The sequence below is a fragment of the Leucoraja erinacea genome, chromosome 2 (assembly GCF_028641065.1).
Source record: "Leucoraja erinacea ecotype New England chromosome 2, Leri_hhj_1, whole genome shotgun sequence".
NCBI classification, from domain to species: domain Eukaryota; kingdom Metazoa; phylum Chordata; class Chondrichthyes; order Rajiformes; family Rajidae; genus Leucoraja; species Leucoraja erinaceus.
The window spans coordinates 74,328,327-74,355,117 of NC_073378.1; the positions used below are offsets into that span (position 1 = coordinate 74,328,327).

At 42.8% G+C, this 26,791-nt stretch overlaps 1 protein-coding gene across 2 annotated transcripts in view; it reads left to right on the plus strand.

The window, feature by feature from the left end:
- The window catches only part of nek11 (NIMA-related kinase 11), a 243,540-nt gene that overhangs the window by 213,471 nt on the left and 3,278 nt on the right, over positions 1-26,791 (plus strand). For both annotated transcript variants that reach the window (XM_055658619.1, XM_055658627.1), the window contains one exon: positions 5,339-5,426. In XM_055658619.1, coding sequence (XP_055514594.1) covers positions 5,339-5,426 — 88 coding nt within the window. The remainder of the gene's footprint in view (positions 1-5,338; positions 5,427-26,791) is intronic.

Genomic DNA, 26,791 nt, shown 5'->3' on the forward strand with positions numbered 1-26,791 from the left:
TGGTCCACTGGATATGCCAAGAACTGGATCTCCATCCCTGGCATTCCTGGCCTGCTCTGTTTATCAGATTCCTGATTAGGAATGTTATGTTGTTCATATTGGTGGTCATGTAGTCCAACCGTAGCTTTTGCAGTGTCTGGACTCTTTGTCAGCATACCACCTTCAGGGTTAGTTATAGGCGGTCCCCACTGTCAAAGTAGGGTTTGTACCACGTTCACATCCCATGTGTCAGTGTACCTTGGCCTTGGAGGTCTTAAATTGTAAATTCCCATCCTGAATTTTGTTGTAAAGGGGTGCGTTCCTATCGAACTGTGCCCTGCTTCCAGCATCAGATTGGAGGAGAGTGCGCCTCTGGCACTATAGATGCACTATAACTTAGTTTATAGTTATAGTACAGTTGATAGGAACTCCAAGACATCCATTATCCGAACTGTGTTGTATTTGTTCGGACAGTCCTATGCCTTGAAATGGCCTCCTCAGAATCTGCAGACCAATAAGTTATACATTCATGTAGTGGATGATTGCTCCCTGTAACTGGGTTCACTAGGAAGTCCCTGCTCTTGGGTACAGCCATTACTGGCTGGACTATAATTCCCAAAATCTTTGGGGACCTGGCTTGAGTAGGCCAATCTGGCACTACCAATATGCCTGTGGCTTAGTCTTACTTGATTTTTGTCAAGCATCGGTTTGTGAGACAAATTGGCGGAAAGCATACATAAACAATCCTCCACAATTGAGGGAGAAAGCATCCACTGCTTTGCTCCTGGATCCAGCTCGCAGGACACATATCTGGGTAACTAATGGTTAGTCTGGATGCAAACGGCTCAACATCTGGTATGCCAAATCGTGTAGTTATTTTGTTAAATACTGTCTGATTCAACATCCATTCTGTGTTGTTATTAAACATTCGTGATCCAGCATCTGTCACCGTGTTATATCTACCTCGTAGATTTCACAAATATTCCTCTCGATACACCAGTGCCAAATGAGGTTCGACAATCTGTCGTAAGATACAGATTTTACACCACCCTTGTTAATGGATATATGCCACCGCAGTGGTGTTATCAATCTGAATTTGAACAAGGCTCGCTACAGAGAACCTTGAGTCCATATTGTGCCCCCAACAATTCTGGGTAATTGATTCCATGTGTTGGGGAATTACAGACTCCTGCTCATTCCATCTGCCCCCACAGCTTTAGACTGTGTTGGTGTCTTCCCATCCTTAGCCACTTGCATAGATCTGAAGAACCCTCGATGGCTTTCGAGCAAAATTTCCCTGAGCTGTCTCCCATTCGTTATCCGCCATAGTTATTCAACACTGGCCTCTGTTGGCAATCCATAATTTGCCAATTCGGCCTGCATGTAATCTGAGTGTTCGTTCCTTTGCTTGCTGTAAGTTCTGGTAATGCAAAGGCCCATGACGTACTGCTGGGAATGCAGCTATTATTTGCCAATTACACTCGCTGTTTGCCTGATAGATGGCTAGAATTTGACTATCAGGTCATTGCAGGCTTAATTAATATTGTCGTTTGCCCCTATGCAAAGTCACCAACATATTTACTGTTGACTCCAAAATGAAAATGTCCTCCAAATATGCCATTACTATGTGGTTTTGAGACCTTTGTAGTCCCAGAATGGTTTCCGTAGTTTAGTCAATAGTCTAGGAGCTGATGTCAACCCATTTGTTAAACATCAAATATTCCTGAGAATAGACACCGAATAGCATCTTTGCATGCATGCCATGTGACCCATTTTATAGAAAGCTCCTATAAAACAGTAGTTAGACCATAACATAAAATTGCTGTTTCTAAAAGTCTGTACTGCACAAATGAGTTAAACCTGGATGAAGTGACATCCTCCATCTGTCACCTGTCCTGGAAGGCAATCCTGCCCAAAATACTGGCCCTGCCTTGAAGACAATTCCGGTCCGAGTTCCAAGTCTGCTTGGAACCTATGTATGTTGTGCAGTAAAAAATAATCACATGTTGTTATCTGTTTTTTAAAACCAGATCTGAAATTCATGTTATTGTCATTTTGAACAAAAACACAAGAGTAAAATTACCAACATGTAACTGGTCCACAATCCCTTGTTTCAGTAAACCCAGACCCACCTACCTCCATGGCTACCGGTGGTCTTGTGGTAAGCCCAAAGGCCCCTGATGCAGGTTCCTTTTCTCTCCTTGATTGGGAATTCGACTGGTAGGAAGTGTGGATTCCATGTTTCTCCTGACCTCTACTTGGGTCTTGGTCTGAAAACCTTATCATACTGAGCCTGCCTTGTCGGACAATTCTGGCCATAATTCTGAGTCTGCCTTGAAAGACGACTCTGATCATATTTCCGTGCCCAGCTTTCAAGCTACCACCGACTTCAGTGAACTGCTTACCCCATATGGAGGTGTGGGGTGTGTTGTCGCCTACTGATGAAATTTGCTTGTCGTTGGTACCTTGATTGGTCCGACAGCTTTTGCTTCCTTCTTCTGGTCTTACCTGAAGAGAGGATTCGGCGGTTGGTTTCTCCAAAGTCAGCATTTGTTTTTTTAATATTTTTTTTATTAGAAGTACAGTAAATTACAGTAATACACATCAGATACATCTCATTACATTTTGTTGTATCACTGACGTTTTTCGAGCTTTAAAAAAGGTAGAAATAAAAGAAGGAAAGTGAGCAAGAATCGTGAAGGTGCAGGAAAGTGTTGGGAGAAGAAAGGCCCTTAGGGAAGAAGTTAGAGAAGGATGTAAAGAAAGGAAATAAGACCCTAGAAAGAAAAGAAAAAAAAAGGAAAAACAATTGCTCTATTGTAACACAAAACTCCGCAAAAAAGGATATACCAACCGGGTTTTTTTTAAAATTTATTTTATACCCCCCGTCATTTGTGCGGATATTCTGCCAACTGCTGTCTCTTGAGGCCATATGCATGTGCTTCAGTATGTTCATACTTTAATTCGAGATCAGTTACCTACTGATCTCGAAACCAAATTCCGTTTGAACGTTATGTGAGGTTCAAATGACAAATAAATGGTATTGTATGGTATTGTAATTCGAGATCAGTTACCTACTGCTCACTCACACTCCTCTCCATTGAGAGTGAGGTTAGTAGGTAGCCCTGAAAACAGGTGCTGCCGCAGGTCCCTGAGGATACCTGCGCTGACATGGCACCTCCAGCGGGCCTAAATGAGATTCTTGCTTTGGGTCAGACTGAAACTGACTGTGAATGCTCCTCTCCTCAGAGCAGGAGACATTTTCTAGATCTCTATCCAGGGAAGCACCCAGTGGAACCTGGATGATTGCAGAAGTATTTCTTTTCTTTTGTGCTTATTATTTATTTTATAAAGCTCTTTGGTGCAAGTTAACTTAAACAGTGCTGTATAAGTAAAAGTTACTTACTTACTTCCTTGCTTCTGCTTGTCCCTGGGAAGGTTCCTCCCCCCCTGCTTTTGTACTCTGATTCAGAGTGGTTTCTTCCATATGTACTTCCCCCTCCAATGGGGAAGACATTGGGCTGCCCCATTATGCGAGGCTCCCGGTACTGCCTGCTGCTGTAGGTCCGGGCTGACACAGCTCTCTCCTTAGAGCAGGTCATTGTTGGAGCAACTTCTCCAAAAAGTTGCTCCTATGTGGGATAGTCGTCCTCAGACGCTCTCCGTTGAGGGAGGGTATCCCTTTCCCTCCCCGGACTCTTCTGAGTCAACGGGTTGTTTGACTTGCGGGTGGATTTTCCCGTACTGCAGGACCACCAACGGAGCTCTCCTCCTGCAACAAGTCTCCTGCCGGTTCAGCTGCCGGCGCTGTGTCGGGAAACACCGTCGCCCGCTACTGGGAAATGCTGCGGTCTTCGGCAGCCGACTTCCCTGCGGACCGTATCCTCGACATCTGGGCCCTGAAACTACAAAATGTTTCAAGCCTGAAAGAACACAGGTAAGTGATTCAACTTTCCTTACCTGCCCATCCTAACGGCCTGGGAGGACGCAGTGCCTCTGCCAGTCCGTCGCGCGTTGCGTTCAGGCTTAATGACGCGCACGCAGACGGACGGCCCTTCTGCACGTAGTCACTCACGTGACTCCGAAGTAAAATCTCTATTTCTTTTACCTAGAAATATTAGAAAGACATCCATGTGTTTGCATGAGTACATCAGAAAATAAGACTAAAAGGCTTTTTGTTCATTTAATAATATTGTGGCTGGTCTAGGCCTCAGCTCTACATTCCTTAGGTTATCCATTTTGGTGGCAAAAATGGGAAAGCAGACTATTATCTAAATGGTGGCCGATTGGAGAAGGGGGAGATGCAGCGAGACCTGGGTGCCATGGTACACCAGTCATTGAAGGTAGACATGCAGGTGCAGCAGGCAGTAAAGAAAGCGAATGGTATGTTGGCTTTCATAGCAAAAGGATTTGAGTATAGGAGCAGGGAGGTTCTACTGCAGTTGTACAGGGTCTTAGTGAGACCATACCTGGAGTATTGCGTGCAGTTTTGGTCTCCATATCTGAGGAAGGACATTATTGCCATAGAGGGAGTGCAGAGAAGGTTCACCAGACTGATTCCTGGGATGTCAGGACTGTCTTATGAAGAAAGACTGGATAGACTTGGTTTATACTCTCTAGAATTTAGGAGATTGAGAGGGGATCTTATAGAAACTTACAAAATTCTTAAGGAGTTGGACAGGCTAGATGCAGGAAGATTGTTCCCGATGTTGGGGAAGTCCAGGACAAGGGGTTACAGCTTAAGGATAAGGGGGAAATCCTTTAAAACCGAGATGAGAAGAACTTTTTTCACACAGAGAGTGGTGAATCCCTGGAACTCTCTGCCACAGAGGGTAGTTGAGGCCAGTTCATTGGCTATATTTAAGAGGGAGTTAGATGTGGCCCTTGTGGTTAAAGGGATCAGAGGGTATGGAGAGAAGGCAGGTATGGGATACTGAGTTGGATGATCAGCCATGATCATATTGAATGGCGGTGCAGGCTCGAAGGGCCGAATGGCCTACTCCTGCACCTAATTTCTATGTTTCTATGTTTCCTGCCTATTACCCATAATCCTTGTTCCACGTGGACCAAAAATATATTTATCGCAGCCATAAACATTTTCAAAGACTCTATCTCCACCATTCTCTGGGGTATAGAATGCTGAAGATTCACTATGCTCTTGGCCCCTTATTCTGCCCCCCCCCCCCCCCCCCCAGTCTCAGATTCCTCCATAAGGGGGAAACATATTCTCCCTGTGCTAACTAATTCTCGAAATAATGCCTGCAATTGTTGGGGAGGTGAGAAACCTGCATCTCATGAAATGCTGCCCTTCTGAATTGAGAAAGATGGCATCAATAATATGTCTCTGCATTGATTACAGACAGTGGCACTGTGACTCCAGCAGCCTACCAGGGACCAACTGCAATCAACTGTGTCATGGCACAGGCCAAGATGAATCGCATGAGGGCGTAAGTACTTTATGATGCTCAGTTTATTAACTGGAAACCATCCCATATTTGCCAAAGATATTGATTAACAGAAGAAACAGTAGGTTATCTCAATGGTTATATTATTGGACACGTAATGCCGAGGACTGGAATGATGACCCAGTCTTGAGTTTAGATAGAACATTAAATAAATTAGCCCAATCTAGTATCAATGATGGTCACAATGTAATTATTGGAATATTATACAACCAAGGGCTTCTAATTAATGACCACCACTCAGCCAATTGCAAATAAGTATATTCATCTCTTTAACATTTTAATCATAAACTAACAGGGAAAAATATAGCACTGATGTTTTCAAGTCTCTGGGCATATGAGAGAGAAAGGTTGCAGGGAATACAAGGAAACAGGAGATGGCAAATGAATTGTGGAATTGCCCAAGGAATCAGGATGAGTATAAAATAGGACACATCTATCTCTATCATATCATATCATATCTATATCTATATACTATTAAAACCGTGTGTGTGCGTGTGTTATTTTGCATGTGAAATGTATCTCCTCGAAAACCAGACGCAAAAACGCAGAGATTTTTTCGGTAGGGATTTAATTTATAAGTTCAGAAATCCTTGGTCAATTATTTCCCCAGATTTTGAATAAAAATTATCACAAAACTCAATTTTTTAATTATAAACGCGCTCACCAGCTGCTGATGTCACAATACCCACATGCTGACCAATCCAGGCCCACCTGCGTCCTGGCCCTGCCCCCCGCCACTGTGGATTAAACGCGCGGAAATATCGAGAAAGTTCTGCAGAACAAAAATTCTATAGCTGCGTTCCGCTGTAGCTTCATTTTTCTACAGATCTCGGGGCAGCGACTCCTCGCGAGCTGAACTCTCCTCATAAGTTCCGCTGAACCTTCCCCTCACAGCTGCCGCAGCTCGCAAAGCCCCGCCCGCCTGCGCACCCCTCCCATCCCCTGCGCGCTCATTCGAGCTGAGGGTTTCCAGAGAGTCAGAAGCCGGTATTTCTTTGCTGTGAATGCTCGCTCCTGGGCGAACGCATCTTGCCTTAGCGGCTTTAAAGGGCTGGTAGTTATCAACGGCTGTGGGTGTCGTGAGGCCGCGTTACGTCAACACCCCCCCCCTGACGAGCACTGGCATTTGGCTCTCTTAAGGGGATTGAGGGAGAGGAGGGGAGGTGAAGAGGGCGAGTTGAAGTAGGGATTGGAGAGGGGGGAATGGGGAGGTGAGGAGGGAGAGTGTGGGAATAGAGGGAGAGGAATGGGAGTGATAGGGAGTGGGGAATAGATGGACTGCCCCCATGACTCTCCCTCCCCCTCTCTCCCCACTCTTCCCCCTCTCTCCCCGTACCACTCCCTACACTCTCCCCCCTACCCCATCTACCTCCATCTCCCTCCTGCCCCCCAACCCACCCTCTCCCTCCCACTCCCTCCCCCCCACCTCTCCCCCTCCCTCCCCCCCCCATCAGCCCCCCTCTCTCCTCCTCCCCTCTCTCTCTCTCCTCTCATCTCTCTCACTCCTCCTCCCCCACCCCCCCCCCCCCCACCCTCTCTTCCTCCCCTCCACCCCCTCTCCCTCTGTCTCTTGCCCTTCTGTCTCTGCCTCTTTCTCTTTGTCTCTCTCCATTCTCTCTCGGCTCTCACTCTCTACCCCCCCCCCCCCTCTCTAAACGTGCCTGCGAGTTGGGGGCTATGCGTCAGTGGATAGGGCGGTTATGGGGTAAAAGGAGCAACTTAATAATATTAATATAATATCAAGGGGGGTAGTTAGCATGGGTGCTGGGGGGTTGTTAGTGTGTGTGATGCCGCATGCCCCCCCCTCCGCAACCACACGTTGGGGGAACAGACCCAACAGGTCTGCACTTGGTCCAATATACTTATAAAACTCAGATCTTGGATGTGTATTTATTTGTGTTTCACATCTCCTCGAAAACACGACACACTAACGGCGAACGATAGAGATTTACGCTATGAAGTCAAAAATTGCCTTATCTCAAAATTTCATGGATTATTTCTCGAGTTATTCATGACGTCACAATGGGTCTGCTCGCATGGCCTTTGTGCACCGTTTTCCACACGCAGCCTGCTGCGCTCTGTTTTCCATGCGCTGCGAGTTACGTCATGCCCCCCCGACTCGAAGTCATTTGATCACTGCCTGCTCGCCATGGTCCCCACAGCCTGCTAGCTGTGGGCCTTGCAGCCCACTCGCCCACTCGATCCCATCCTCCTCTCCCCCCTTCTCCCCCTCTCCTCCCTCCCCCCACCCCTTTAATTTTCCAAATTTCCTCTCAAATACTTCTTCCATGTTTAATTCAAATCTTTTCTATAGCCCTGTTCATTCATATTCACTACAAGACTATTTCCAGTCTGATTCAAGTGTCTCAATTGAATAGCTCCTCCTTCCCTGAGACAGTTGCCAATGCCCCACAAAACCAATTTCGGTCAGCATGGATTTATATTTATATCTAAAGCTATTTATAGAATTATAGATGCGGATAAATTTAGCCTCGTCAACATTTCCTCATTTGCTTAATTTATTTCCAATGATGAGAGTGGGACATCTTTCCACGGTGCAATATCCTCATAAATTTGATGTGAATGTATTTCAGGATTAGGAACAAAGTTAATTTAACTTGGATCATAAAATGTGAATGAGTATTGAAATTGCTTCTGCCTTGTTGATTGTTCTTATTGTTTGAGCTAGTGAAATATTTGCCTTGTGAAGCAAATTTCAAAAGCAGAACGTAAGTAAATGTAGTTACATACAGACTGGAATAGTGATAAATACGCAGCTATGATCATTGATTTTAGATGTGGGTGGATATAGATTCCAATAAGTAACAAATATATCCTTTAATTTGTCAGACAGCGAAAAGCAGTGTTTTTGCTCAAAGCAATGAAGCGATGATAGGAGTAGAAATTGATCATTGTTGCATCCATCTAGATGTAAAATGAGAAAACATAAACCTTTGTGGTCCGAAAGGAAGGGGAAAGTAGCATCTAAATGCAGAATATTCTCAGAAGCTGGAAGCAGGGATTAGTGGTAAATTAATGACTACCTTTCACGCTATACAGTAGTTAGCAGTGCTGTTCCCATCGGTATTTTAAAGCACTAAGGTTTTTTCAATGTTTATAACCAAGCTAGTGTTTAGTGCAGGGGAGCAACATCATAAATTGAAAACACAAATTTTTGGGTTACTTGATAAAGAAACAAAGTAAATGTTAGAATGAGAAGTGCAAAGTTAGGATGAGGAGTGGGGGAGAGTTAAAGGAATGATCAGGAGAGACTGAAAGACACAAAAGGTGGTGGGTATCAGTTGAGAGAAGATAGCAAAGGATTTTAATTGTGGCTGTTGTATCTGGAGGAGAAGTAAATAGACAACAGCAAATAAACAGTGCTGGAACTGCGATACAGAACACTGCACTCACGGTTTTTAATTATATGGAAATGTCTTGATATTTTTAATATTTGCTTTTTAAAATTGTTTAAATTAGTTCATTTTTTAAATGCATTTAATTATCAGTGATAATTAAGAGTAAGTAAAGTCCTCAAACAGCTCACCATTGTCAATGACCGTCTATGGCTGACCCTCACCAGACGTCCTCCACCCATCAGGTACAGAGGTTTGTCCATCCAGACCTCCACACACAGAAAGACCAGGCCTGGGAGGCTCTTGCATTTTCTACATCACACCAGTAACCACACTTGTTAAAACAAAACTTCATTGGCTCTAAAGGGCATTGTGATGACCTAAAAAGATGTGTATGGTGTACGGCGACGTATAAGCACAAATCTCAGCTTTCACAGGATGGAGGACCATAAAAGAATAATAGTCTTGTGACTTTGCTATGTTATTGATGTGTTATTGTCCTAAATTACATCGATGACCCCATGGACGTCCCTGGCCAGGACCTGCCCCAAAAGCAGTGGACAACCCTCAACCACTTGAGGACAGGCGTTGGATGCTATGGAGTAGCGATGAAGAGGTGGGGGCCTCGTGGACAGCGCCTCCTGCGAGTGTGGGGACCCAACTCAGACAGTGGAGCACATAGTCACCAGTTGCCCCAAACACCGGCCACCGAATGGTGAACGAGGTCCGGTTGACCTAGACGATGACACGTTGGCCTGGTTTGCCTCAAAGGAGCTGCAGGTCTAAAAGACATCCGACAGAAGAAGAAAAAGTCCTAAATGTGCAGAATGATGCTCATCCTTTATTTGAGCATCATTGTACTGCTACATATGATTGACTTCCAAATGTTCCTCTGTGACCTCACAGCAACATTTGATACAGTGGACCACACCATCCTAATTGACCGTCTCCGGTACGGGGTTGGTATTGATGGCACTGCCCTGAGCTGGTTCATCTCCTACCTCTAAGATAGGAGTTTCTCTACAAACGTAGGCAACTCTTTCTCCTCCCCAGCTAGCCTTTGCTGCGGGGTTCCACAAGTTTTCATCCTTGGCCCCATTCTCTTCTCCCTGTATATGCTCCTCTTAGGCCAAGTCATTCAAAGGCACGGCATTTCATCCCACTGCTATGCAGGCAATACACAGCTTTATCTCCCCCTGAAACCCAACAACTGGTCAAATCTACTCAGCCTTATGCACTGCCTCGAGGATATAAAGTGTTGGGTGGCCCAGAACTTCCTCCAACTAAACAAGAGCAAGTCTGAGGTCATCCTACTCAGCCCCTCAGACTCCATCAAAACAAAAGCAGGCAGCCTTGGAAGCCTAACCCCCTTACTCAAACCTCACGTGAAAAACCTTGGCGTGATATTTGACCCTGCATTGAAGTTTGTCAAACAAGTCAATGCCATTGTAAAAGTTTGCTTTTTCAAACTTTGCACAATAGCTAAAATAAAACAATTCCTCCAATTTGACTACCAAGGAAAGATCATTCACGCATTTATCTCCTCCCACCTTGACTACTGCAACTCCCTTTACACTTGCATCAGCCAATCATCCCTGTCCCACCTGCAATTGGTCCAAAACGCCGCAGCGAGACTTCTGACGGGTACCCATAAAAGGGACCACATTGCCCCAATTCTGGCCTCTCTCCACTGGCTCCCAGTACGGTTCAGAACCAATTTCAAACTCCTCCTTTATGTATACAAAGCCCTTAACGGGCTTGCCCCCACCGACATCAAAAATCTGCTAACCCACCATTCCACCTCCAGGTCCCTAAGGTCGGCCGACTTGGGGTTAATGACCATCCTGCGGTCCTGGTATAAGCTCAGGGGCGACCGCGCTTTTGCAGTTGCAGCACCTAGACTATGGAACAGCATCCCTCTTCTCATCAGAACTGCCCCCTCCATCGACTCTTTTAAGTCTAGACTTAAAATTTATTTCTACTCACAAGCATTTCTTGAGGTCCTCTGAGGGAGCGCTGTATATATGTATTTATGTATGTATTGTTAGATCCATGTACCACTGTATGTAGCATGTTAGTACCTGCACTGATGTAAAGCACTTTGGTCAATGAGAGTTGTTTTTAAATGTGCTATAGAAATAAAATTGACTTGAATTGACACCGTTTGACACAGTCACCAAAATTAAAGCTCACATCTCTTTATTTAATGGGCATGCCCTTTCACCATCTCTATGGCCTCTGGCTTCTGAAAGATAGGATTCTAAGTCACAGAGAGGCTGTCCAGGTTTGTGCACGCTTGTCTTTGAACTGAGACTTGAATCCATAAAGATGAGGCGTGGGTTTGTTTTAATGAACAGAATACTGAAAGGATTTTGTGTGGAGGAAAGAACTGCAGATTCTGATTTAAATCGAAGATAGACACAAAATTCTGGAGTAACTCAGCCGGACAGGCAGCATCTCTGGAGAAAAGGAATGGGTGACATTTCAGGTCGAGACCCTTCTTCAGACTGAAAGGATTTTTCTACCTATCCCATTTCCCACAGCATCTACAGCCTAAAACAGGCCAATTGGTACAATTGATGGTAGACAAAATTGCTGGAGAAACTCAGCGGGTGCAGCAGCATCTATGGAGTGAAGGAAATAGGCAACGTTTTGGGCCGAAACCCTTCTTCAGACCCATTGATCATGTTCATTCTCCAGAAATGTTATCTCACTCTAGTTACTACTTCACCTTCTGGGCCAATATCCCTTTATTATTTTCTCCCTTGTCCATGCATCAGATTTCCCATCAAATATATTGAAAGGGATCTGATTTAACTAATCACATGACAGAGCTCCACTTCAAAAGCAGGACTTCATTTGGGCGACATCTTTGATGTGCCTTTTAAGATTCTCCCTAGTTCCTCACAACCAGTGGACTTCCTGGTTGAAGTGTGACTGCAGTTGTAGAAAACATGGTAACAATCTGAGCTCAGCAAGTTGTTACAGCATAAGCATTTGCTTTTGAGTTGTCAAATGAAGGATACATGTTAATCAGGGCATTGAGGGATAATCAAACCATTCAATATATAACTGATGTGCCTGGCTGAGAGAATAGACACGTCTTGGTTTCACATCTTATCAGAATGACAATACATCAAACAATAGCTTTTCCTCAATAATACACTGGATCCAAGACTAGATTTTCTATAAACAACTTTTTGAAGTCTAATGCCCCTGTCCCTCTCAGGCGATTTTTTAGGCGACTACAGTCGACTAGGCTGTCGCCACATGGTGTTGCCGGGGTGTTGCTTGTATGGTCGTGAGTAGTCTCCTCAGTCGCCCAAAGAATCATGGCGTTTTTCTGGTCGCCGCTGGGTTTTGAAATGTTTAAAACTTTTCAGCGACAGTCGGCGACAGTTGGCTTGACGCCAATGAGTGTAACTTGACTTCTCCTGACGACGTAGGTTGTCACTAGGATGACAGGTTGTCGCCAGGTGCTGACTTTGGTGAATTCCATTAGCGACTACCTACGTCAACCTACGTCAACTAGCGACAGGTCTGGCGACTGAATTGTTTTACCTTGTCGTTGCTTGTGGACGTAGGTTGTCATAGGTTGTCGCAGGTGTGGTCGAAGGTGGACATACTAATGGGTTGCCGGTTGTCGGTAGCTGGATGTCGACCAGGTGGTAGGTTATTGTAGACATTGTCATAGGGGGGTCCAATCGCCGGTTTTTCGGCGACCTACTACGACTATGATAGCCGCCGAAAAAAATCACCTAAGTGGGACAGGCCCATAATTTTAACCCATAACTTTCTGACAGAGTGAGAAACGGACATCAGTAAACTATGAATGTGAGAAGTTATTGCGTCAATGCTCTACAGCTGCAATAAGTATCTTGAAGAACTTTTTAAATTTCACAACTCAATATTCACTGAAATTAAACTTCAATTGCAGTGTATGTGTGTGTTTTAATGAGGTGTGTTTCTACGTTCAGTGTTTGGGGAGATGACTAACATGGCAAATATCTATTGCAATCACTAGACATTTTTTGCTTGACATTTCCAAAGTTAACACATTTCAGATGAAATAGGTGCTGATTAATTACAGAAATAAATCAGGCTCTGGCAACTTGCTATTAAAATTAATTATGTAGCATAGAGATTTTTAAGAAATATATACCAACGGTCAAAGTGCCAGATCAAATAATTAAAATTGATCATTATTGGAGAGAGCATTATTGTATTTCTAGGCAAGGGCATGAGACTTTAATTTTCCCTATTTTTTTTCCTCCCCATTGTTTAGTGAATTATCTGATTCATTACATTTTTAAGACTAGCGTCTGCAGAAACAATGTCAACAGTGTTCTCAAGCACTTCCAATTGTATAATCAACCAATAAATGGACTTTGAGCTCGGGAGTTAACATGAGAGGTGTACTTTAAGAATGATGGTTGGGTGTTTTAGGGAAGGAATTCGAGAATAAAGGGCTTGAATAAAACATTTAGAATAAAACATCCTTAACTGGCAGAAATGGCATCCTGCATGACATTAAGTTCCAGACAAGAGGTTTGCCGGTAGGATACCTGCCTCTCTACCCATCTTGCCTCTTGAAAACCTACCTTTTTCTACAAGCAAGGCCTCAGTGTTACACCATCTATGGCCTATTTGCAGTACATCTCTTAGGTGAAGATGATTACTTTATGCAACTCTTTGCGTCCAGACAAGGCAAGCATGAGCAAGTAACACAATAGGCATCACATCTGGATACTGGGCTTGATCCAGGCCAATTTGGCCTGATGTCAGTTTTCATTTGATTATGTTCCTGAGTAGTGCCTATGGGATATTTTGGCTGCATTAAAACTATGTCATTTAGTCTTCAAGGTCCCTCAATACTTCATTTTTTGCACCAAATCTCCTCCCCATTATCCCAATTAGCTTCCAATGGTCAGCCCCATTCTTCAGGTGAACATCATCTGAAAGCCCTTAGTGAATGTTGTCAGGGTTGTAACAATGAAGGAGGGATTGGGCATCTAAAAAGACAATAGCTCTGATCTAATTCCAAACATTCACCTATTCTCCAACTCCCTCAATATTTTGGTTATTAAAAGATCATCGATGGCAGATTCCAAATGAACAATTGATGGCTGTCAAAATTCCAAACCTGCTATTTTCTGTGAGGAGATTGTTCCAATATTTCTCCAAAAAAGGTCTGGCTCTAATATTTAGAATGTGTCTCTTTATTCCAAATTTCCTCAACCAACAGAAATAGTTTCTCTCAACCCACCCTATAAGCTCCTCTTAATATCAGACTGGTTTAACATGTCCACCAGACTCTTCATAACCATTCTTTTAAGGAAATAACTTAGTGACTTAAGAACAAAATGTTTTTAGATTCTTCTTTTGTTATTCAGTGTCCTCCATAATATTTGGGACACAGACCCATTATTTATTTATTTGCCTCTGTACTCCAGAATTTGAGATTTGTAATAGAAACGATCACATGTGGTTAAAGTGCACATTGTCAGATTTAAAAAAAGGGTATTTTTATACTTTGACATAGTGGATTTTTGCAATTTTCCATTGTTGAAGGCACGGGCAGCTCAGTCAGTGAGGAAAATACAGCCTACAATTGATGGATCATTGGCGATTATGTGAAATAAGAGACAGAGTGGGGGGGGGGGATATGATGGTGGACATAATATAAAAATAATGAAGCAGGCTCATGATGCATCCAGCCTACGTTCCATGTTTTAATTTGTGAACCCTGCAAAGGTCCTACAGTATACTACCTTTTAAAAGAATGTTAAATAAACTGCAATGGTAATGACTGAACTAATGGTCGCTCATTTCCCAGTATAGTCTTGCAACAACTAAAATAATTTCTGAAAACTACATCATTCAAACAGTTTGATGTCGTCAATAATTGTGAAGTGGTATTATGAGCACAACAGCTTTACTATTGTAAGCAGCATTATCTCCGTCTCACCATGGCACAGGAGATTGTAAGTATCAATAAAAAGGACAATGGAGCTAAATATTAATGTGCCTATCATGCTTTTAGACTTGGAGAGATAATTTAGCTTTAACCACCAATTTGCAGAATTCAATTACAAAGCATTGGTTGGAATCTCGGAATATCACTTGCTAAAAATTGAGTTATTCTGTCACTGTCAATCAGTGATACTGACACAAATAATCCAAAATAGTTTCCATTTCCGTGCGGCAATGAAACACCCCAGGTCACTTCCGATGAGCATAATCGCCAGAATTTGACTTTGAGCCGTACATGCAAATGATGATCAGGAATCACCAAAATGTTGTGTGAAGCTAGAGAGTGACAAAAGGTAGGACCCCTAATTTCTGGGCTGGATGTTGATGGAGGTTATTAATGATAGAGGATGGTGATCTGTATGGATGTGTTGGATGGTGCTTGGTCACAGGAATAGAAATAGATGATGGTTAAAGGGGGCTGGTGACATCAGGCAGATCACAAGAATGGTTATAGTTTATTGGGTAGCTTGTTAATCTTGAACGAGACTCTCCTGCTAACAAGCAGTGACAATCTTTTCCGTCTCTGGATTTCTCTCTCTCGCAGGATCACTGTACAATATATCAATTGTACTATCTAATGTGGATATTTACTGTAACTGGTATCCCTATGCAGCGAAGCTGCCTACAACATCACCTCAAGATCAATTTGACCTGAAACATTAAAGGGCCTGTCCCACTGTACGAGATAATTCAAGAGTTCTCCTGGGTTTCCCCTGATTTGAACTCAGAGAATTACGGTAATAGCCGTTCGTAGGTACTCGGGGGCTCTCGTGGACATTTTTCACAGCGCTGAAAAAACCTCACGAGTACCCCCGTTTCTCGAGTACCTGCAGTTAGCATTACGAGCCACAATGAGACATCCACGAGCTCCGACGTAGCCTCTACGTACATTCTACGTACTTACCGCAAGTTTGATTTATTTAAACTTGGGAGAGCTCTTGAATTACCTCGTACAGTGGGACAGGCACTTATATTCGATGCTGCTGCATACTTCCAACATTTTTTTTTTAAATTTCAGATTTTATGTCGCGTTGTTTGGATTGCTATTCTATCCAATTAGCTTATTGCTTATCCTAAAATCTTTTAGTGTAGAAATCCATTTCGTGCCTGTTACGATGGCATTGCCGTATTGCATACGCATCGAATCATAGAATTATACACATTGACCAAGCCCTTTGGCCCACAGAGACCCCATCACCATTGATAACCCATTTACAGTATTTCCATTATTATTTCACGCACACTCCCATCAATCTCTAGATTCCATCACACATATATAAAGTGAGAGCAATTTACAGTTCATAAGTAATAAGAGCAGTGAGACCATTTGTCCCATCAAGTCTACTCTGCCATTCAATCATGGCCGAGCTATCTTTCCCTCTCAACCCCATTCTCCTGCCTTCTCCCCATAACCCCTGATACCTGTACGAATCACGAATCGATCAATCGCTGCCTTACAAATATCCATTGACATTGCACAGAGGCTGTGGAGGTTCAATTCCACAGATTCACCACCCTCTGACTAAAGAACTTCCTCCTCATCTCCTTCCTAAAGGTACGGCCTTTTATTCTGAGGCTATGGCCTCTGGTCCTAGACTCTCCCACTAGTGGAAACATCCTCTCCACTTCCACTCTATTCAGACCTATTCAGTGACCAATCAACCCATCAATCTGTACTTTTCGGAGACCTGGGAGGAAAGCGATCCCCCGTGAGGAACCATGTGGTCTTGGAGAATGGGCAAACTGTACAGCACCCGATCTCAGAATTGAACCTGGATCGCTGGAGTTGAAAGGCACCAGTTCCACTAGCTACTTCATTATGCGGCTCCATGTCCAGCTAAAGTCACTATGCTCTGCCTGCAAAAATGGATTCCATGAAGTTATTACTATTTTGCATGCTCAGCATAAGGTTGAATATCTGCCCTGAGCTAATCAAACATTCTGCTGTTGTCGCAGGCCCTCTGTTGTCAAGGTTTGTATTAAATCTTCGATGGCACTCGTCTTAAATGTGATAATGGCTGTAAATGAATAATTTACTTCTTCTGACTGCTGGTTACAATAAAAAGACTTAAGACTTTTGACTTAAAAAGAGACACCAGATAGAATTTGCACCAAAATATTCACTGACAGTGATGACAGATGGAACATAATAACAAGAAAAACAACAACTTGTATTTATATACAGGTATGCCAGTTATAATATTACAGGAGAGATTGGCCAAACTTGGAGTGCTTTTTATGGAGCATCGGAGTTTGAGCAGAGACCTGGTAGATGTCCATAAAATTATGAGAGAGCCAGAAACTTTTCCCAGGGTGAAAGTGACACAAACTACAGGGCATAGCTTTAAAATGTTAAAGGAGAGGTGCAGATGTTGCTTTTGATTACACTGAAAATGGTGCGGGCTGGAATGTGCTGCCAAGGGTGCTGGTGGATGCAGATACATTTGAATTGTTTCATTTAAGAGGGTTTTGGATGGTGATATAGATCACATGCAGGTAGAGATTAGTTTAGCTTGGTATCATGGTAATCACAGGAATTGTTGGCTACAGGGCCAGTTCCTGTCCTGTTCAATGTTCATTTAATTCTTAAATGAACAATCTCATATCCTGAGCCCTTGGCTCTTTGTTCAAGACACCCAGCCAGATTCAGCAACTTATTCAACATGTTCTTTGTCAGTTCCTATCAGATCATGCTGTGTCTAAGTACGATCACCTTACATTCTTCCAAACTTCAGTATGTTCATACCAATCTTAACTTCCCTTCATAACACAAACCTCTCATCTCAGGAATCAACCTTGTGAATTCACATTGCATTGTTCCCACGGCAAGCATACCTCTCATCAAGTGTAGAGAACACACCTTCATAATGTTATTTTGATAATCTAAATCAAGGTTACTAATGGTGTGTAAAGTTGTGATTATGGTTTAGATTAAATTTGACTTGGACTGGCCTGAGAAGAGGAGTTTTTTGTTCTCCTGAGTGATGATCGACTGTAGGAACTCACTATGAATGAACAAGATACAACAAGCTACGACGCTGTCGATGACACCTGAAGACAATTCAGTCGCCGGTACCTGTTGCTGGTTGACGAAGGTTGTTGCCAATGGAATTCACCGAAGTCAGCACCAGGCGACAAGCAACGTCACCTGTCAACCCACGACAACCTACGACAGGAGAAGACCGGCAACGTCAAGCCCACTGTCGCCGAAAGGTTTTGAACATTTCAAAATCCAGCAGCGACAAGAAAAAAGTTACGACACTTGAGGAGCCAACACGACAATACAGGGTTTAAGAAGGAACTGCAGATGCTGGAGAATCGAAGGTACACAAAAAAAGCTGGAGAAACTCAGTGGGTGCAGCAGCATCTATGGAGCGAAGGAAATAGGGTTTCGGCCCGAAACGTTGCCTATTTCCTTCGCTCCATAGATGCTGCTGCACCCGCTGAGTTTCTCCAGCTTTTTTGTGTACCTACGACAATACAGGCGTCACCTTGAGACCATGTGGGACAGGCTCTAAGCTGATTTTTTTTCTCTCTCTGCTAATGTCACTATACTTTTCTGTTTCAATGTGTCATTTATCTTTTCTGTCTCCAATTGTTGTTTTTGGAAAAAATGTTGTTGCCTTGAAAACTGGACTACTCACTGTCATGGACCTTTCCTCTGATCTCCCCGTGCTCCTGAAAAGATGCTTATCTTTTCACTTTTCTAGTTCAGTTGAAAGATCCTCGACTCAAAATGTTTCCTGTTTTACTCCCCGCTGATGTTTCTGGACCTGCTGAGTGGTTCCATCTCCAATTATAAACATTGCCGGCCCATGTGACTCTTGCTGAGCACACACTTTACAAATCCTGTGTGAAAGCATGATGCCTCAGCCTCTTCACTACATCTCAGTGATGTGGGGAACTACACATCATTACTCTCTGTATTCCTTACCCTGGAGGGAAGGCTACTGTTCAGTGGAAATGGTGATTCATGATCTTACTTCCCCTGATGCAGGAAGGAAGCACATGCATACAATCATCAATTCATATTTTAATCTTGGAGCCTGTGCTCCCCAGTTACTGAATTGCCTTTTAAACCTTTTAATTATTTGCACCTCAGTCACTGAGTAATTTAAAGTTTCTTAGCAAACTTACAAGCTCTTAGCATCTCATTTTGTGCGTGTTGAAGCAAAAATAAAGTCTAGTTAGAAAGTGCTTCCGACATGGTAGTTTGAATGAAATCACAATCAATGAATTAACTAGTGAAGGCAGTGTTTGACTGTGTTGGTTACAAGGAAAACTACAGCACCAGCAGAACAAGATAAACGTGTTATCCAATCAAGTCATCCTGTTACAAGAGTGTGTGATCATATAGACGTACACAGGTAGCGCAAAGTGAAAATTCCAGAGGGCAATATATGGTTACATAGTTATGGCATTGCAATTACAGAGAAAGTGCAGATAAAAAAGTGCAAGATCCACAATGAGGTAGGTTGGGAGATCAGAACTACACCTTCAGTTTATGAGAGGTCCGTTCATTAGGCTCATAACAGCGGGGAAGAAGCTGTTTTCAGCAGGGAGAAACCAAATTGACATTTCAGGTCAAGGACCTTTCATCAGAGTTGAGTGTGTTTTATGTTGCAAAAGGTATAGAGGAAACATAAATGGTAGGGTGCAGACCAACATTGTCAAGGTAATAATTGCTTTTAAGAACCGACACTTGGAACAAAATCATACAGAGGCAAATATAACATATTGAAGCAAAAGTAGGCACATCTCTAGAAAAAATAGGATTTCCTAAAATTATTACACAAGGTATTATGTCAGGAGGGCTGCAGTGTGCTGAAAAAAAAGATGAGATGCTGTTCCTAGAAACTTCTGCCGAGTATTTTGGAGCAATAGCCTGATAACACAGAGGCACTGGAAACTCACTGAGACAGACTGAATGAATAAATGCATGAATACTGTACATAGTGACATTCTTTGCTTGCTTACCCAAGGCGTGCAATAGTCGCCACATAACGAGCTCTAACGTTACAGTATCCTACGCCAAGTACATTTTTGTTCTCCCCCCCCTCCCCCAGCGGTCCCCCCACGTCGGGTCCTCCGTTATTCTTCCCTCCCCTCCCCTCCCTCCCTCAATGCGGTCCCCACAAGCCAGGTCCTCCATTGTCCTTCCCCCTCCATTACGGAGGTCTCCCCACTCTGGAGTGATCTCCAATATAGAGGTCACACATTGAACACTGACACAATACATTACATTCAGGGCCGGCCTTAGGAGGTGTTAATTGAGAACAATTTTGGTGAGCCCCAGGTTCCCGGCCAAGGTCTGTCGATTCATAGAAATATAATTAAAGTCTATTATAGACTTTAATTATATCTCTATGGTAGAATGGAAAGTAATCAAAATGTGCACTTAAAAAGTGCCTGCGACTTAATGGACCTAACAGATCTAAGCTACATTTTAATATAAAATTGTATACATGCAAGCCTACAAGTAACAAACAAAATGTGTAGATCACCTCTGAAAAGTACATAGTTACAATACTACTTGTTTTAGTAACTGTGAAATGAAAAAAATAAATGTAATTAAATAGATCCTGGAAAACCAATAACCATTGGTGAAAAAACAGTCCAGGCATTAGATTTTGGCCTTCAGCCTCATCCTACCCTTTGGGCTTCTACCCCATCCTAACTTAGTTGTGTGTGTTAGTTGTCTGTGCGTGATGTGTGTGTGGGAGGGAAGGACAGAAGGGAGGGAGGGAAGTAGAGAAAGGAGGGAGGGGAGAAAGAAGGGATGGAGCGAATGAGAGAAGGAAAGGGAGAGAGAGGAAAGAGGGAGGGAAGGAGAGAAGGGAGAGAGAGGGAAGAGGGAGGGAAGGAGAGAAGCGAGGGATAGAAGGGAAGGAGAGAAGGGAGGGATAGAAGGGAAGGAGAGAAGGGAGGGAGAGGGCCAGCGGCAAGAGCAGATGCCGGGGTCCGGGCGGACGGGTGTGAGCTGAGGCCGATGTTTGTAAACGTTGCCCCAACCCCCGGCCCGGCCCTCCGTGCATTGTTCACCGCGACTCCCCGGGGAGAGAGAGGGGTGGAGCCGGGGTTGTGTGTGTGAAGCACGACGACTGGAGGGGCGGGTGCGCTGCCGTGAGTGAACGACCCACCTCCCCCTCTCCCCCTTCTCCATTCCCCCTCATAACCCCATCTACCCCTTTCTTCCCCATCCACCCCTAGAGAAATGCAATCAATGTGGACGTTTTTAATCATGAAGAAAGGGCAGCTATTAGAATTAATTCTGGAATGCATTTGGAATTGTTTCCTGGTTAATACATTATGGAGACAATTGGAAAACAGGATGTCTTGAATCTGCTCATGGGAAATGAGACAGGTTTAATAAATGATGTTAATATAATAAATTCCTCAGGATATGGTGATCATAATATGATAGAATTATGTATTCCAATTGAGAGGGAGAATAAGGTGTGATTAACTTTAATAATGAGAATAAGAATGGAATGAGGATAGAGTGGCTACGGTGCACTCAACCAATAAATGAGTAGGAAAGATAGTAGGCAAGAAGTGGCAAACATTTAATTTGGGACATGTGTTAGAAGGAAGTGCAGATGCTGATTTAAACCGAAGGTAGACACAAAAACCTGGAGTAATTCAGCGGGGCAGGCAGCATCTCTGGAGAGAAGGAATGGGTGACGTTTCGGGTCGAGACCCTTCTTCAGACTGGTTAGGGATAAGGGGAACGAGAGATATAGACGGTGATGTGAAGAGATAAAGAACAATGAATGAAAGGTTTGCAAAAAGGTAACAATGATAAAGGAAGCAGGCCAGCTGTTGTAGGGTGAAAATGAGATGCTAGTAGGTGGGGGAGGGATAGATAGAGAGCGAATACCGGGGCTACCTGAAGTGAGAGAAATCAATATTCATACCACTGTTGCCCAAGCGAAATATGAGATGGTGTTCCTCCAATTTGCATTTAGCCTCACTCTGACAATGGAGGCGACTGAGGACAGAAAGGTTTGTGTAGGAATGGGAAAGAGAATGAAAGTGTCCAACAACCGGGAGATCAGGATGGTTCAGGCGGGCTGAGCGAATGTGTTCCTATCACCAATCAGCGTTTGGTCTCGTCGATGTATAAGTCCACAGCTTGAACAACGGATACAGTAGATGAGGTTGGAGGAGATGCAAGTGAACCTCCGCCTAACCGGAAAGGGCTGTCGGGGTCCCTGGACAGGGTCGAGGGAAGAGGTATAGAGGCAGATGTTGCATCGGGACACTCGGCAAAACTGTACCCTAGTAAGGAGGAAGGATTCTAAGGGAGGGATGAACCAAATACCCAAGAAAGTTAAGAAGGTCATTATGTTGGTGGAGGAATTGTATAAGGTGGTGAAAGTTAGTGCAGACAGATAAATTCAGGTGCTATCAAAGGATGAAAATTAGATATAGATGAGAAATTAAACTATTAGGGTAAACTAGAAAACAATGCCAAAACAATGAACAATAAGGGTTTCCTATGTGTTCTATAAAAAGGACTAGAGAAGTCTAAGTAAATATTGCCACTACCCTTAGAGGGTAGAATTAGTTCTGGTTTTAAAGGAAATGGCAGAGGAGTGAAACATATTTTGCTTCAGTGTTTTTTTGTTAGAAGATAATTTCAGCAGATTGTTAATACTGAATGATGATGTACTGGAATTAAATACAAACATCATTAACAGAGAATTAATAAGGGAAATCGACAAGGGAAAAGGAGTTTAGAAGGATGTGGGGGTACCTCATTAAAACATTGAATCATGAAAGTCTTAGATAGTCAATGTAGAGAGGATGTTGCCACGAGTAGAAGAGTCTAGGATCAGAGGCCTCAGCTTCAGAGTAAAAGGACATACCTTTAGAATGGAATGAGGAGGAATTTCTTTAGCCAGAGGGTGGTGAATTTGTGGAACTCATTGCCACAGAAGGCTGTGGAGGCCATGTTAATTAATATTTTAAGGCAGAGATGAACAGATTCTTGATTAGTACAGTTGTCAGGGGTTATGGGGATAAGGCAGGACAATGGGGTTGAGAGGGAAAGAGATCAACCATGATTGAATGGTAGAGTAGGCTTGATGCGCCGAATGGCCTAATTCTGTTCCTATAACTTATAAAGACAGTATATTAGTTATAACCTTCCACCTTCCACAATCTTTAGATTGTGGAGAAATGCCAGAGAATTGAAAAGCTGCCAATGTAACATATCAATTTAAAGAGGAAGGAAACAAAGTTAGTAAAATTGGTCAATTAACCAAGGTCTTTAATGGAAATATGTAGAACTATTAAGGAAGTACTAGCAGCACTCTTGAAATTTGAAACAGAAATATTGGCATATCCATGGAGGAAGATGGTGCTGCTAGTCAAAATCATAATTGAATCAAGCAGATTTAGCACGGCCTAAGGAAGGTAAAAATTGTGTTTAACAAATATAGCATTCTTCAATCAGAGTGGCCAGAGGGGAATCAGGACATTAATATATTTGGATTTCCAGAAGGTGATCAACTAAGTGCCTCAAAAAAGGTTGAGGCTCAAGACAATAGCATATGGCATTGGAGGTAATGAATGAAGATGGATAGAGGCAGGAAGTAGGCATAAGGTGATCTGTGACCAGAAGGATACCATAGGAATCAGTGATGGTACCCTAGCTGTTTATATTTATTAATTGCTTGGAGGAAGTGCAGAAATGTATGGTTGTCAGATGGATGGGAAGACTGGATTTGAAGAGGATGCAAACAGAGTAGGGAGAGATATTAATAGGTTAGGTTGGTGGGCAAAAAGTTGGCAAATGGAGTGTAATATGTGAAAATGTGAAGTTGTTCATTTTGGAAAGGGGAACAAGCATATTATTTAAATAGGGAGAAACTGCAAAATGCTGCAGTGCAGTAGGATGTTAGCCATTATGCACGAAACACAAAAAGGAGAGAATAATGGGATGCTGCCTATTATATCTAGGGCAGGCGGGTCAACGTGTTACAAATATGAATGTCTTACCGTACAAGGCACAAGATTGATGGAACAAAGAGAGGTGAAGGATGAAGGGCAGGTGGAGCCTGGTAGGGGGGGAGAAAGGGTGGAGTCAGGATTCAAGGCAGGCAAAGAATGAAAGGAGGCAGACAAAAAAAAAGGGAGATGGATCCAGGTGAGGGGAAGGGAGGGTGAAGGTGGAACCAGCTGCTGGAGAATGATCAACAATTACTCAAAAGCTCGCAATGATGGAATTTGATAAGTAAGAACATGCAAATCTATGCACCACCTGAAGGGCTGTTTGGCTCACTGGAAATTGGTGAAGGGTACAGGAATAAGTGTCATACCTCCTGCAGTTGCAAGGAGAACTGCCAGAGGTCCGACGTGAGGGGGAGAAGCGGTTGGGGGCAGTTTGGGAGTAAATGGATTAGGGTAATCTGCTGAATGAGAGATAAATTTGAAACTGAGATATTGGCATATCCACGGAGGAAGATAGTGCATGATATTTATTGGGAAAGGTGGGGAGTGACTTCAAGGTATTTAGAAAAAATTGAAAAATAAAACAAAGTGAATATTTCTACTGAAGGAAACAAGTTGAGGCAAGTGTGTAAATATACAGTAAACCCTCCTTATAACGGACCATAGGAGGAGGAATGGTGTCCGCTATTGTTGATTGTCCGTTATAACCAAATAAGGTTTTATAATTGTATAAGTAGTAGAAACAAATAACTTCAGTTGCTGATTGATACACAAAAGGTAGGTATGTTACAAAACCTACCTGAATCGTGGCTGAGCATCTGCCCTACCCCGTGTGCGCGATTTTGGCGCTGTTTAGAGGGGGCGGGTTTAAAACGCGATTTTTACTAGGTTGTTCCAATCGAAAATGTTCAGCCTAGTAAATCATTAACGGAAAATCGCTGAAAGACCCCGTCGCAAAAGGTATTATTAGTTTTTATGGCCTTGTATAATATTTATAGTAGTTTAAAAATCACTCTCTCACTCCGCAACCTCTCGCAGCCCCAGGGTTTTATAAAGCAAACAATTAAAGGTATGTTCCTTATTTTTACATTAAATGGGGCTTGCATATAACCCTGTATATAAAGTTTTCTATAGCGAGTAGTTCATTTTGGGCTCTTTATATCCCGCAGTATTTTTCTGGGCACTTGAGGGCACAAATCCAGCGCAATGTGAACGTTCTAAACCAGCGCGTTCACGGGAACCCACTGGAAAGCTGATTTAAATTTACTTTAATTTACAGCAAATTAACACTAAATTCCTTCCATTTGGCCTATAAATTGATGTAAATGAGATTTTAAAATCATGTTTTATTGTGAATTATTTGTGAATATTATTTGGACACATGGGCTATTTAAAAATGTTAATCATCTATTAAGAAATAGATAGATGTTTAGATATAGTAATTGAAGTTTGAAATTAGCTACAATTGGGAAACTAACTAATTATATGCGTTAATTTCAGGTCATCCAAGTAAGATTATTTTATATTTGTTTCAGAATGCTTCAATCTATGATAACTGAAAATTTCAATCTGTTCTCTTAATTTTTAAGAAGGTTATGGGCTTTTGACTGTCCACGATCACAGCTTTTTTGTTATGTCCATAGAAAATCAATAGGGAACAAGATGCTAATTTCCGAGTATGAAAATGGCCATAACTTTTTTATTACTTGAGATATGAAAGTGAATTAGGTGTCAAATTAAACTTATTGTTATGCTTTATCTGATGGGATAAATTGCAGACTTGATTTTTTAAATCTCAAAAGTTTGTAACATTGCTACAAAAGGACAATGAGTGTTGTAGTAACTCAGCAGGTCAGGCAGCATCTGTGGAGAACATGGATAGGTGACGTTTCAGATCAGGACACTCCTTCAGACTGGATCCGTAACTGGGCCTGGAATCCAGGTAACTCTACAGCCCCAGGCTGCTGGCAGCCGGGGGAGAGGCAAGGATCAGCAGAGTCATTTGTCACATCCCGCTGGCGGCTGAGGCGCAGGTAAGGGTTGCCCCTGGAAGTTTCAGTGGCAGCAGCAGTGGCATGGAAATGGCCGGGGTGGTGACAAGTGCGGTCAGGGGGCATCAGCAGGCATAGTTGGGGCGCTGGTGGTGTTGCGAATGGCGGAAGTGGCGTCATAAACAGGTCCGTTATAAAAAGCTTATATTAAAACATGGGTTTACGGTATTTAGTAGGGAACTCGATCAGCGAAGTGAAATTGAAATAGGATATAGAAATGCGACTAGATGAGAAAGGATGGGGAAAAGTTCAAATCTAGCATAAACACCAATATATTTAGCTGAATGACTTGTTAAAATATAATGCAGTTATTTATTTTGGACTTCATTGATATCTTATACTTAGATATGCCACAACAGTGATGCTTAAATGAATAAATCAAATCATTAAACATGTAGAAATACTGTAAGTCAGGGTGTATGGATGTTGCAGCTCATTCAAATGCCAATTTGGATCCAGTATTAGGTAGATTTAACTTAATTCAAACTGGAGTTTATTTGAAGTTAAATCATCACCATCTGGATGATTGAAATCTGTTCTAACTGCAATTTGTTAAAGTATTCCTGATTATTCCTAATTAAATTTTTGGAAAGCAAATAAAGATCAGTGCTGTGGCCTTTGTTGTTTATACTATTTATGAATAGCCTGGATACGAATGTAGGAGGTATGATTAGTAAGCTCCCAGGTGACAGAATTTGGCGGGGTTGTGGATAATGCGAAAGTTTGTCTGACTTCAGCAATAGATCAGATGGAACGTTGATCGATGGAATTTAATCCCAGCCTTGAAAGGGTTCAGAGAAGATTCACCAGGACTCAAGGGACTGAGCTATAGGGAGAGCTTGAGCAGGCTAGGGCTTTATTCCTTGGAGCGCAGGAGAATGAGGGGTGATCTTTTCGAGGTGTACAAAATCATGAGAGGAATAGATCAGGTATATGCACATGTTTTGTT